This window comes from Bufo bufo, chromosome 3, assembly GCF_905171765.1.
Source record: "Bufo bufo chromosome 3, aBufBuf1.1, whole genome shotgun sequence".
NCBI lineage: Eukaryota > Metazoa > Chordata > Amphibia > Anura > Bufonidae > Bufo > Bufo bufo.
In genome coordinates, this window is record NC_053391.1 from 407,773,260 (window position 1) to 407,788,320 (window position 15,061).

General features: G+C 39.7%; 1 protein-coding gene across 1 annotated transcript in view; it reads left to right on the plus strand.

Moving 5' to 3' along the window:
* The window catches only part of ATP2A3 (ATPase sarcoplasmic/endoplasmic reticulum Ca2+ transporting 3), a 202,597-nt gene that overhangs the window by 151,494 nt on the left and 36,042 nt on the right, over positions 1-15,061 (plus strand). The window contains exons 13-20 of the mRNA XM_040424852.1: positions 1,438-1,656; positions 1,738-2,073; positions 2,170-2,390; positions 4,377-4,579; positions 6,860-6,945; positions 7,601-7,734; positions 10,239-10,356; positions 13,546-13,663. Coding sequence (XP_040280786.1) covers positions 1,438-1,656; positions 1,738-2,073; positions 2,170-2,390; positions 4,377-4,579; positions 6,860-6,945; positions 7,601-7,734; positions 10,239-10,356; positions 13,546-13,663 — 1,435 coding nt within the window. The remainder of the gene's footprint in view (positions 1-1,437; positions 1,657-1,737; positions 2,074-2,169; positions 2,391-4,376; positions 4,580-6,859; positions 6,946-7,600; positions 7,735-10,238; positions 10,357-13,545; positions 13,664-15,061) is intronic.

Here is a 15,061-nt window from a genome sequence, read left to right on the forward strand (position 1 = left end):
CTTGGAGTTAAAAACTCCATGTCTAGCTTTTCTAAGTATCTATTAGGCCATGGCAGACAATACTGCAGTGGAAAACAGAGGTATTCTGTTTTTTAAAAGTTAAAATCATAGTAAAATTAGGGTAAAACCAAACATGTTAAATTAAGGGCTCATTCACACAACCATATGGTTGCCGTTCCTGTATTGCAGACCGCAAGTAGCGGTCCGCACTGCACAGGCACCAGCAATGTGAATCCTGTATTGTGGTGCGAACCCACTGACTTGAATGGATCCGCCATCCGCAAGATACGGCTAAAGACAGGATACATCTTATCTTTTGTGGTCCAGAAGCACAGACCCAAAAGCACACTGAAGAGCTTCCAAGTGTTTGCGTGGGCTTCTGATCCGTGTGTCCGCTCTGCAAAAGATAGTACATATGCTATCTTTTGCCGTATCTTGCAGATCGTGGACCCATTCAAGTCGATGGGTCCACATCCACAGAACAGAGTTCACACGGAAAACGTATTAAAAGAAAAACACAGAATAAACATACATTCATGATCTGCTCTTACAAGGAACATACAGTATAGAGGGTACATTAATCCAAAAACTTTACAATAAAATAAAGCACTGCACTTCTACATCATATGTTGGGTTAATCAACAGCTGGATTTACATCAGTGTGTCATCTCTACACTGATCTAATAGCTTTCTACAATTATAGTTCTGCTTATCCTCATTGTCTGTATTAGTTGGGTATTTATTATCACACCTGCACAATTTCACTTGAACAGCGTCTTTTACTTAGCGGAAAATCTGGATCAAGATTGATCATAACTGGTCCTTTATATCCATCATGGATCCTGTCAAACAACTAAACCAGTGTAAATTTACCCATAGGGGCATAGGGCATGTTGGGGCAGATTTAAGCAGCTCCTATAATCTTCTGTTTCATACTAGGTGAGCTTTAACTTTATTAAACATGTATAAGCAGTAAACAAAATAAGTTACCGCAAATTTCAGGTCTATACAACATTTTTCTCACATAAAACTGACTTTTATCAAATGCTACAGGTTTTGGTGTGTGCGAAACAGGGCTGCCTCACAAAAATTGACACAGGTAAATTATTAACGCACAAGAAGCTTCCTCTACTATAACAAGGGCTGCCCTATGTTTATGTACAGCTAAGAAACAATGTTATCTTGACTTCAGTCTGCATGAAGAATGGTGCTATACTACCATCTAGTGTAGAACTGACTCTTCTAGTTTAACCAGTTATCTATATATACATATGTTTTCCATATAATCCTATTAGTAATACTTTTTATTTGTACAGTTCATGCGGACATATTTAAGTGCAGTTTTTACAAGATTTCCTTTAGCATAAGTCAGGAGTCAATTATTTTTTGTGAAGCCAGAAAATATCTTAAATCATAAAAATGTTTGTTCATTTTTAGGGTGCTCCTGAAAGTGTAATAGAGCGATGTAATTATGTACGTGTGGGTTCTGCGAAGCTTCCTTTGACTCCATCTGCTAGAGAGAGGATCATGTCAAAGATCCGAGACTGGGGTTCTGGTATGGACACACTGCGTTGTCTTGCTCTAGCTACGCGGGATGTGCCACCAAAATTGGAAGACATGCTATTAGAGGATTCTAACAAATTCATAAATTATGAGGTGAGTGTTTTTGAATATTTTTTACGCTAATTAAAGCTAATGATGAAATTGTACTAATTGTACTGTTGTGTCTTTCATTAGACAAACTTGACATTTGTTGGGTGTGTTGGCATGCTTGATCCTCCTCGTAAAGAAGTAACTACCTCAATTGAGATGTGCAAAAAAGCTGGAATTAAAGTAATAATGATAACTGGTGACAATAAAGGCACAGCAGTGGCTATCTGCCGGAAGATTGGAATTTTCTCTGACTCTGAGGACATAACAGACAAGGCTTATACTGGCAGGGAATTTGATGACCTCCCATTAGAGGAGCAGCGGAATGCTTGCCGTATTGCTCGGTGCTTTGCTCGAGTGGAACCAACGCACAAGTCTAAAATTGTAGAATATTTGCAGTCATTAAATGAAATCACTGCTATGGTAAGATATCTGTCATGTAGTAAAAAGTTGAATATTAGAATAGACTAAACATATTAAGTGTTCTCATTGATATATTTTTTTTCCTTGTCTTCTTAGACTGGTGATGGAGTAAATGATGCTCCAGCTCTTAAGAAGGCTGAGATAGGAATTGCTATGGGTTCTGGCACTGCAGTGGCAAAATCAGCTGCTGAGATGGTACTATCTGATGACAACTTCTCTACTATAGTATCTGCCGTTGAAGAAGGCCGAGCAATTTATAATAACATGAAGCAGTTCATTCGCTATCTTATCTCTTCGAACGTTGGTGAAGTAGTCTGGTAAGGCATTGCTGGTACTTTCTGGGTGCCTATATACATAAGACAGAAGTGTATTCTTCAATGTTGTTCGCTGTTTCTACCATTATCTTTATATTACACACTAATGGTCTTTTTACACTGACTGATGTTTCAGGCAGTTATTGTGAACGAACCAAACATTCCCAATAATTGCCTGATCCTCAGCGGAGATAAAGCTGCAATTATATGCAGCAATCATCCCCACTGTATGAGGAGGACAAGTGATCACTACTGCAGTCGCTTGTCCCCATACAGTACCATTGTTTTTAGGGAGAATTCCCTTTACCGGGCAATCTGCTGCCCAGAAATTATGATTTTTCATACCAGCTGAAAGACAAGATCACCTGATGAATGAGCATTCGTTCTTTCATCGGGTGATCAGTTAATATGCACCATATTTATGCCTCATCTGGCCACCATATAATGCATGTTTTTCCTCACAGCTTATTCCAGTTTGAAGCAAAATTTGCTAAATACTATTGCATTTTACTGTAAATTTATTCTTGGACGCTAGCAGCATAATGCAGCACATTTACTTAGACACCTACTCAGGTCTAATTATCCCATATCCAATCCATATTTGTACTTCAAGATTGGAAACCCAAAACCCCAAAATGGGCAAGCCATAGGTACCCAGGGACAACAATCTCTGAAAGGGAAGATTTACCATAAAAAAATAAAAATTTTACGTATATATTATGGAATTGCATTTATAGAACTTTTTGTTAAGAATACTTTTATCACCAGAGTTAGGCCTCATGCACACGACCGTTGTGTGCATCCGCGGCCGTTGTTCCATTTTCCGGTTTTTTTCGCGGACCCATTGACTTTCAATGGGTCCGTGGAAAAATCGGAAAATGCACCGTTTGGCTTCCGCGTCCGTGATCCGTTTTTCCAGTCCGTGAAAAAAATATGACCTGTCCTATTTTTTTCACGGACAATGGTTCACGGACCCATTCAACTCAATGGGTCCGTGAAAAATCACAGATGCACACAAGATAGTCATCCGCGTCCGTGATCCGTGTCCGTTTTTCCTATCATTTTCAATGCAAACTTGACTTATTTTTATTTTTCACTTTTCATGTCCGTGGATCCTCCAAAAATCAAGGAAGACCCACGGAAGAAAAAACGGTCACAGAACAACGGAAATCCGTTTTGCGGACCGCAAAAAAAAAAAACGGTCGTGTGCTTGAGGCCTTTAAGGGAGTCTGTCACCTCATTTTCACCAATATAACTAACACCACTGCCCCATAGAAGATTGCAAACTCTTTCCAAGCATTCCTGTGTGTACTATGTGTCTTTATTCCATGTCCAGGAAAGGCACTTTAATTCTGCTGAAAAACGGCTCCCAAGTGCCCAGCTGAAAGTGGAAGTAAAAACAGCTTTCAGTCCTGACTGGATCTCTAACGGCTATATCTTCTGATATAGTGGATATAATGCTGTATCCTGTTTCTAGCTGGTACCAACCCTAAGATATGAGCAGCTAAAGCAGCCCTCCCCTCGTCAGCCTGGTTTGCTTTGGGCACTTGCAGCAGCAGAGCTGGGCACTGAGGAGCTGTTTTCCAGAAGAATACAAGTGCTTTTCCTGGACATGGACTACAGACACAAAGTGCACACAGGTATGCTTGGAATGTGTCTGCAATCTTCTGTGGTACAGTGCTCTTAATATATTGGTGAAAAAGACGTGACAGACTCCCTTTAACTTTTACATTTGAGAGACTATCAGTTAGTGGCAGGGGATGAAATTAGGCAATGTATTGGAGCCATATACATGGACTGCTTTGAATATGTTGATGGGGCTAGGGAGAGCTGGTTTGATTAATTTGGTTTCCTTATGCCAGCTCTGGTAGTATTCTTATAGGTATATGTTAAGACATTTCTATAAACATTTCAGTCTGAAATGGTTTAATAATATGTAAAAAATACAAATTTCATGAAAAAAAGCTCTATTATTATTTATTTTTTTAGTATCTTTCTTACTGCTATCCTTGGCCTACCTGAAGCCCTCATCCCTGTTCAGCTCCTCTGGGTTAATTTGGTCACTGATGGTTTACCTGCAACTGCTCTAGGATTTAATCCACCTGACCTTGACATCATGGACAAGCAGCCTCGTAATCCTCGAGAGCCACTTATCAGCGGCTGGTTATTTTTCAGATACTTGGCCATCGGAGGTATTTTCTCAAAAAACATTTTGCCACAACCTGCAGCATTTTCGTAATGATTTCTGCAGCAAAATCTGCATTTTGTGCAGATTTTGCTGCTGAGAAATATTGGCAGATATGCTACAGATATTCCGCTATGGAAAATCCATAGCATATGGCCATACTGCTAATTGTAATGAATGCTGATATCTTATTTTATTGACTAATAGAAAATATTTATGTGCATGTTTGGAGGCACATATGTTAAAATACGATACAGGTATAAAGATGCTCTTTATTTGTATTATGTTTTTCATTGTGTTACACTTTAGGTAAAATAGTTACCATATAAACCGCCTAAAGACAAAAAAGACCACATTTTTATCTAGACCAGATTTTGTGTGACTAATTTCAGGTCCATTGTATACCATGCATACAGGTCATCTTCAAGACCATATTTCAGTACAATTTGGGGTAGTTGTCTAAAAGAGTTTACACCGTTACCCATGTTGGAAACGTCCTTAAGTTTGTGTTAAAACCCAAAGCACAGAAAACATATGTAGAGTTTACTGAGTGATTGATAGTTGACCAGACAGGATTGTGGCAAGAGTTCCAGGAGTGAAAAAAAAAAGGTAAAGGTTAGAGACAGGATAAAAGTTGGAAGGCCACTTTGGTTAGAGAATAAGCTGATTGCTTGAAATAACTAATGCAAACCTAAAAGAAAGGAAGAAGAAGGAAGATAACAATTCAAAGAAAAAGCCCTTGCTTTGGTTAATTGACATATAAACACTGGATGAGGGAACAAAAACTAGAATGGAATAAAATTCAGGGTAGGTGAAGGGACAGGCAGACAAGAGACGTACACAGACTTCAGGTCAAACTCAGGTAATCCTGAAAAGGGGACAGGGAGTGTTTGTAGAATTTTTAAAGGGGTTGTGCAAGAATGGGTGGGGAATTTGGCAACCTCCCCCCACACACTTTACCAGACTTATAAAGAGAAGCTTACTTGCCTTCTTTCCCCGACGCTGGCTCCCTTCCCCTTCTTCTCCAGGCCTGCGATGCTCTGCATTCTTTCTTCCTACAGAAGCTATGCTGCTGTCAAAGGAATTTTGCAGTGGCTCTGTGGAGCGAATTCATCTGACAGGTATTCTGTTCCGGCATAGGAACAGAATACCAGAATTGTTGTATTCGGCATATGCCAGACACTGCCGGCCCCTGATGGATCTCATTTACTATAAATTGATCTACCAGGATTCCAGCATGTAGTGGTGCATCTACACTATAAATTAAGGTGTGTTTACACTATAGGGGTCATTTATTAAAACTTGCGTCTTAGACACCAGTCTTAATAAAGCCCCTGCGCAGGTGGTGGATCGCCGAAGTTATGAAGATGTGCTGGCCTCTACATAACTTCGGCGTATCCAGCGCCAGTTCTAAATGTAAGCCAGCTTCCTTGCTCTTACAATTAGACCATACGCCTAAAACAGACATAGAAAATAATGAATAAGACAGGCCTTCCTGCCCGCCCCCTTCCCTGCCCACTTTTTTAGACCTGGCGTGAGCGGGGAAAAGTCGCACTAACCGTTGTGGCGCAATCTGCGCCTGAAATACACCTAATCTAGGAATATTTCAGGTTAATAAATGACTCCCTATGTTTGCATTTGTCAGGCCAATATGTCTTTGTATGTCATTTTATGATGGACAGCCATTAATCCTCTGGCCTTTCCACTTTCCCAATCAGGGGGCGTGGCAAGGGCGAGGCTGGTTACCCCATCACATTTATCATCTTCTATATTCAGGCGCATGGACTACTGGATGCTGTGCCTCGTATGCCTTGTCATAAACCAGGCGCAGCATCTGGCTCCACATCCGTTATCGTTGCCCGGTGTACTCCGCTAGGCTATGATAAATCTGGCCCAGAATTTTGTTGACTTATTACTGACCTACACTGCACATGCACTGTGAACACACCATTATCATAGTACACAAAAGAAAGAGAGGTAATAAATGATGTTCTGCTGTAACCGTTATTAAGTAAGCTAGTAACTGCTGTTGCATTTGTCTTACAATTTTCATTTTTTTTTGGATGCATATTAAAAAAAAAAAAAAAATTTTTTTACATTATAGATGCTGTGGCTGCCCAGTAATGATGGCTTTAGACTAAAATATTTCCCTAGGGTAGATCAACATAGGTGACCTCTGTCATAAGGGTTCTCATACGTAAATGCACCTACTGTATACTCTCAAGGTTCAAAAGCCTACTCGTCCAGATAGTCTTCTGAAGTCCTGTATTTCTCCTTTCTTTTGTAGTCTATGTAGGCTTTGCCACTGTAGGTGCTGCAACATGGTGGTTCTTATATGATGAAGATGGACCACAGGTTACATTCTATCAGTTGGTGAGTTTATTATGTAATATTATTAATGTACACATATAGGAACCATTAGACATATCAGCATACACAGACTCCTAGGCCTTTTCAGTGTGTTCTGTCTGTGCAAATTAAGTTATTGTTCATGCCTTCTTCTCTGTATGAGAAGTTCTTGATCATGCAGAACATAAGGATTGACAGAATGCAGCCCAAAGATTTGGTACAGTAGTGCAGATTTTTGTAAAGAGTATCACGTCATGCACTTATAAACAATTTTCCCTCCAAATCAGTTATATGCTATTGAGGAGAGATTCCAGACAGGCACATTTAATATTATATTTGCAATTCCGCAGTGCCTGCACAGTATAATGAAGGAATTGCTAAATGCTAATGGTAGTATGAATATCTACGCCTGTGTGTTGCCCTACAGGGTGGTCAGTTGGATATTTTTTAACAAGACCTTATAAAAATGTATTATATGCCAATATTGAAACAAAGCTCATTTTAATGTTACTGACATATATACAGTATATATAAATCTCTCACGTATGTGACTTCATAGCTGTACTCACATATCATACTAATATATACCAAGTTCGGCATTTTCATGTTTCAGCAATGCTTTAAACTTATTCTGAGAATAATACCAATCTTTTTCTTAATTATTTCGCTTTCTATACAGAGACATTTTATGAAATGTACTCCTGACCATGATTTATTTGAGGGGATAGACTGTGAAGTGTTTGAGTCCCGTTATCCCACAACTATGGCTCTTTCAGTGCTTGTAACTATCGAGATGTGTAATGCCCTTAACAGGTAGGCTGAATAAAAAATGTTTGACTTCATGTATGTCTTCTTTCATGTACTTTTTAAGTGTTCTTGCACGTCAGGAAATTTACTTACCGTAAAATAAATCAAATGATAGGGGCTTAAGGGGGTCACCCACTCATTTTTATATTGATGGCCTGTCCTCAGTATAAAAGGACTTTAAAACCCCTTTAAGTAAGTGCATTGATCACATTCAGTGTTGCTTAGCTGTGGACAGGAGGTCACAAGACAGGCCAATCAGTCATCATGTAGAGAAAGCTATGAAATATTGTATTCTAGTGACATGTTGCATATTGATGCAGGTTCCACATGGAAATCGCAGTGGGTTACTACATGCGGATAAGTCCCATTGAATGGAGCTCATCCACATGCGAAGGCCGGTCAGTTTAAACTTCAACGCCACAGCAGAAATGAGGGCGTCAGCCTTGGACTTCTACTGCAGATTCTGCATAAGACTTTTATCCACAATAATATACTGTGCTAGAGTGAACTTAGCCTGAGTAACCATCGCGTAGTGCAATATAAAATTTAATAACTCATACTAAAAAATTGTATTGTGGCAGCATATGCTTCAAAGTAATAATCCTTTGTTACTATATATCAGAAAATCATGAAAATAGACATAAAGATTTGGTACGTTGTTGAATAAAAGGCAGGATTTGCAAGTGTGCATACAAGTAACATTAGTTGATTGTTAAAGGGGTTTTCCAAGACTTTTATACTGATGATGGGTCATCAGTGTCTGATTGGTGGGGGTCCGTCACCTGGGACCTGTTAACCTGTTAGACATGTTAAAGAGGTATTGCAAGCCAACGGCTGGGTTGCAGGATGGCTATGGCATGGGGCTGATGGCGCTGGCTGGGGACATGGATGATGATGGCAATGGCATGGGGCTTATGGCTGATTTACATTTTGCACTTTATTTTTAAAATGTTGTGTTTTACTAACACTTTATCTTTACATTGTTTGGAAAAAGATCTGTTACACAATACACATCTTAAAAATTTCTTGTAAAGTTTTGTAATTTGTATACATACAGAAGAAAATAATATATTGCGATATATATCATTATTGCACATAGTTCAAATTATATCGGAATATAGATTTTAGTCCATAGTGCTCGTATGGAATGTCGCCTCTTCAATCGATCCCCGCCGATCTGATATTGATAACCTGTCCTGACAAAAGGTCATGAATATATATGGCCTGCACAACCCCTTTAATGATATGGAAAGGATAAGAAAAATGGAAAATAATATTCAAAACATCTAAATTAATTCAGTATCAAGTATAAGTGCTGCGAGCAGAAATTCATGCACTTACACAGCTTGGCATGCTACAGTATCAAGGAGATTATTAATGGTTGACTGAGGAATGAATGCTCTGCTATGCTGAATGCAATTGGGCACACGGATTATCAAGATCCACCACTGACCGCTTCCTTTGCAGTTGCCAACCAATAACGTCCCAGATGTGCTCAACAAGTCCAGAGATGCTGCAGGCCATGGTATCACATTTAAGCCACACAGCCTGCTCACAGTAGCATGAGCAACATGGCGTTGTCCTGTTGAAAAACAGCTTCTGTGATACTTTGGCGAAATGCCTTTATCACAGGTTCCACAACTAAATCAATGTAACACCAAGTCTCTTCAAACAGCTGATCAGCAGGGGTGCCAGGAGTCGGACCCCGCCAATCTGATATTGATGACCTATCTTGAGGATAGGTCAGCAATACAAAAAAGCTGACAACCCCTTCGACCCATTTTCTATGGATCACTGAGAAAGGCAAAGCAATATAGTTAGTGTGAATTTTTCCTTTAAATCTGCATTACTATATAAACTGAAGCTCACTTATCTTATGGTAAAGTATACCAGGCTCGCATCACCTTGCGTTTTATTATTTGAATAAAGTTGATAAATAGGCTAGTTCAACATACTGAAACTAATCCGATGTTACTTCTGCTTTATTGATCTAATTGTGCATTTCCAGGTGTTATAAAAAGTGTGAATATAGAAAGTACACAGTAACGACCAGTTCACACGACTGATTTTGAAATACATGCTTAAAAAAAAAATCAGCATAGAATCTGCATAGTTTTTTTTTTTCAGCGTGATAAAAAAAAAGTGCTTTTATTCATGTGGTTTTTTGAAGCGGCTTTTTTTAACCAATGGGTGTTCACTTCAATAGAAAGCTGCATTTTCAGTTTGAGTTTTTTTCGCGAATCTGCAGCAAAAACACACGGAAAATGCACAAAAACGCATGGACTTACATGGAGCTGTTTTTTTATGCTTCTCTTCATTTCAATGGGAAATTCAGAGCTGATTCTGCCCCAAGATATGACATGCTGCTTCTTTTTTCCACGTTTCTTTTCTACATGTGTGCTGCTTCCCATTGCAATGAAGGGGAGGCTGATTTTGAGGCAGAAACTCCTTGGGAACTGGCCCTAACAGGCACATTTTACATCTTAATATTTGCCCTTTTTTATTTACAGCTTGTCTGAAAATCAGTCATTATTAAGGATGCCACCGTGGCTCAACTTCTGGCTCCTGGGTGCCATTGTAATGTCTATGGCTCTACACTTCCTTATACTGTACGTGAAGCCGATGCCAGTAAGTACAGAAGCTTATTGGAAATTCAGAATTCATGCTAAAATCCTTGTTACTCATGCAGTTAAAGGGGTTGTGTCACTTCAGCAATTGACATTTATACTATAGAGAAAGTTAATACAAGGCACTTATGTTTTGTGATTGTCTATATTGTCTCTTTTGCTGGCTTGTTTAACTTTTCCATCACATTATACACTGCTCGTTTCCATGGTTACAACCACCCTGCAATCCAGCAGAGGTGTCCATGCTTGCACACTATAGGAAAAAGTAGGGGACTATGTGCACTCCCGTGGTCTCAGCCACCAGAGAGACTGACACTTTGAATCAAGCCAGCAAAGGAGACAATATGGACAATACCTGCCTTGTATTTAAGGGGTTATCCGATTAAAAAATGCCCCCCACAGTGCCTGGGCTATAGATTATACTTGTCCTGCTCCCTGGCACCCGCCTCACTCCATATCCCTGCACGGCCGCTGCTGAATCTCCCCGTCACGTTGCTCAAAACATCCGTCAAGGGGGGTTGCAGCCAATAGCAGGCTGCAACAGTGACCAGCCTCCTTAACATCACGGGTGACGTCTGCATGATAAATGCCATTTGCTAAAGTGAGACAACCCCTTTAACCACCTCCCGACCGCCTAACGCACGGATGCGTCCTGGAGGCGGTCGATTCATTCCTCCTGGACGCATCTGTGCATCATCTCGCGAGACGCGAGATTTCCTGTGAACGCACGCACATAGGCGTGCGCGTTCACAGGATCGGAAGGTAAGCGAGTGGATCTCCAGCTTGCCAGCGGCGATCGTTCGCTGGCAGGCTGGAGAAGCGTTTTTTTTTTTTTTAACCCCTAACAGGTATATTAGACGCTGTTTTGATAACAGCGTCTAATATACCTGCTACCTGGTCCTCTGGTGGTCCTTTTTGCTTGGATCGACCACCTGAGGACACAGGCAGCTCAGTAATAAGTAGCACCAAACACCACTACACTACACCCCCCCTGTCACTTATTAACCCCTGATCACCCCATATAAACTCCCTGATCACCCCCCTGTCATTGATCACCCCCCTGTAAGGCTCCATTCAGACGTCCGTATGTTTTTTACGGATCCACTGATACATGGATCGGATCCGCAAAACACAAACGGACATCTGAATGGAGCCTTACAGGGGGGTGATCAATGAAAGGGGGGTGATCAGGGAGTCTATATGGGGTGATCACCCCCCTGTAAGGCTCCATTCAGACGTCCGTATGTGTTTTGTGGATCCGCAAAACACGGACACCGCGGATCCGCAAAACACATACGGACGTCTGAATGGAGCCTTACAGGGAGGTGATCAATGACAGGGGGGTGATAACCCCATATACACTCCCTGATCACCCCCCTGTCATTGATCACCCCCCTGTAAGGCTCCATTCAGACATTTTTTTGGCCCAAGTTAGCGGAAATTGTTTTTTTTTTTTTTGTTTTTTTTCTTGCAAAGTCTCATATTCCACTAACTTGTGTCAAAAAATAAAATCTCACATGAACTCACCATACCCCTCACGGAATCCAAATGCGTAAAATTTTTTAGACATTTATATTCCAGACTTCTTCTCATGCTTTAGGGCCCCTAAAATGCCAGGGCAGTATAAATACCCCACATGTGACCCCATTTCGGAAAGTAGACACCCCAAGGTATTCGCTGAGGGGCATATTGAGTCCATGAAAGATTGAAATTTTTGTCCCAAGTTAGCGGAAAGGGAGACTTTGTGAGAAAAAACAAAAAAAAAATCAATTTCCGCTAACTTGTGGCAAAAAAAATAAAATTCTATGAACTCGCCATGCCCCTCATTGAATACCTTGGGGTGTCTTCTTTCCAAAATGGGGTCACATGTGGGGTATTTATACTGCCCTGGCATTTTAGGGGCCCTAAAGCGTAAGAAGAAGTCTGGGATCCAAATGTCTAAAAATGCCCTAAAAGGAATGTGGCCCCCTTTGCGCATCTAGGCTGCAAAAATGTGTCACACATCTGGTATCGACGTACTCAGGAGAAGTTGAGGAATGTTTTTTTGGGTGTCATTTTACATATACCCATGCTGGGTGAGAGAAATATCTCGGTCAAATGCCAACTTTGTATAAAAAAATGGGAAAAGTTGTCTTTTGCCGAGATATTTATCTCACCCAGCATGGGTATATGTAAAATGACACCCCAAAACACATTGCCCAACTTCTCCTGAGTACGGCAATACCACATGTGTGACACTTTTTTTGCAGCCTAGGTGGGCAAAGGGGCCCACATTCCAAAAAGCACCTTTAGGATTTCACAGGTCATTTTTTACACATTTTGATTTCAAACTACTTACCACACATTAGGGCCCCTAGAATGCCAGGGCAGTATAACTACCCCACAAGTGACCCCATTTTGGAAAGAAGACACCCCAAGGTATTTCGTGATGGGCATAGTAAGTTCATGGAAGTTTTTATTTTTTGTCACAAGTTTGTGGAATATGAGACTTTGTAAGAAAAAAAAAAAAAAAATCATCATTTTCCGCTAACTTGTGACAAAAAATAAAAAGTTCTATGAACTCACTATGCCCATCAGCGAATACCTTAGGGTGTCTACTTTCCGAAATGGGGTCGTTTGTGGGGTGTTTGTACTGTCTGGCCATTGTAGAACCTCAGGAAACATGACAGGTGCTCAGAAAGTCAGAGCTGCTTCAAAAAGCGGAAATTCACATTTTTGTACCATAGTTTGTAAACGCTATAACTTTTACCCAAACCATTTTTTTTTACCCAAACCATTTTTTTTAATCAAAGACATGTAGAACAATAAATTTAGAGAAAAATTTATATATGGATGTCGTTTTTTTTGCAAAATTTTACAACTGAAAGTGAAAAATGTCATTTTTTTGCAAAAAAATCGTTAAATTTCGATTAATAACAAAAAAAGTAAAAATGTCAGCAGCAATGAAATACCACCAAATGAAAGCTCTATTAGTGAGAAGAAAAGGAGGTAAAATTCATTTGGGTGGTAAATTGCATGACCGGGCAATAAATGGTGAAAGTAGTGCAGAAGTGTAAAAAGTGGCCTGGTCATTAAGGGTGTTTAAGCTAGGGGAGCTGAGGTGGTTAAGCATTACATACTGTTTATGTGCAGTACCACTATTTATTTTGGCTATTTAATTTGAAGTTTTGTGGCCACTTTATATCTGCAGCTAATTTTTCAAGTAACTCCTCTGAATTGGAGTCAGTGGGTGGTAGTTATGAAGATATCATTGCCTGTTATTCTGCTAGATGAAGGGCTCAAATATATATCACGGCATCATTTGGATGGTAAGTACTATAATTTTGGACCCATATTTTTTAATTTGTGTTTTAAAGCCTACATTCAGTGACAAAACACATTTCACTTATGCAACAAATGCCATGTAAAATGATTAGTCATTTCCCTGTGTTATGTCCCCCTTTCACTTAAATAATGTCCTCCGTCTGCGTCTGTCAATGAAATTACATCACTTTTGGTCTTAGTGACCAAACAGATTAGATTAGTTTTCTAATACACATAACTACAGTGGTCAAAAACCATAGCTTAACCCCTTAAGGACTTGGGGCGTACCGGTACGCCCTATTTCCCGAATCCTTAAGGACTCAGGGCGTACCGAAATCATTCAGCCGGCATCCTGTCACAATGCCAGGGGGGGGTCATCCTGCTGTCCATGGTGCTGAACAGATCTGTGCTAAAGGCAGAGATCTGTTCAGACAAAGTGTAAGTAAAATACAGTACAATACACTATATAGTGTACTGTATTATACAGACATCGGACGCACTGGATCTTCAAGAACCAAGTGGGTCTGGGTAAAAATAAAAAGTAAAAATCAAAAAACACATTTATCACTGATTAAAAAAAAAAAAAGAATTCCCTACACATGTTTGGTATCGCCGCGTCCGTAACGACCTGATCTATAAAACGGTCATGTTACTTTCCCCGCACGGTGAACGCCATAAAAATAAAATCTATGAGGAAATTTACATTTTGCCCACCTTACTTCCCAAAAAGGGTAATAAGTGATCAAAAAAGTCGCATGTACGCCAAAATAGTACCAATCAAACCGTCATCTCATCCCGCAAAAATCATACCCTACCCAAGATAATCGCCCAAAAACTGAAAAAACTATGGCTCTTAGACTATGGAAACACTAAAACATGATTTTTTTTGTTTCAAAAATGAAATCATTGTGTAAAACTTAAATAATAAAAAAAAAAGTATACATATTAGGTATCGCCGCGTTTGTATCGACCGGCTCTATAAAAATATCACATGACCTAACCCCTCAGGTGACTACCGTAAAAAAAAATTAAAATAAAAACTGTAAAAGCCATTTTTTGTCATCTTACGTCACAAAAAGTGTTAATAGCAAGCGATCAAAAAGTCATATGCACCCCAAAATAGTGCCAATCAAATAGTCATCTCATCCCGCAAAATATGAGACCCTACTTAAGATAATCGCCCAAAAACTGAAAAAACTATGGCTCTTAGACTATGGAGACACTAAAACAAAATTTTTTTTGTTTTAAAAATGAAATCATTGTGTAAAACTTAATTTAAAAAATTGTATACATATTAGGTATCGCCGCGTCCGTGACAACCTGCTCTATAAAATTACCACATGATCTAACCTGTCAGATGAATGTTGTAAATAACAAAAAAAAAGTGTCAAAAAAGCTATTTC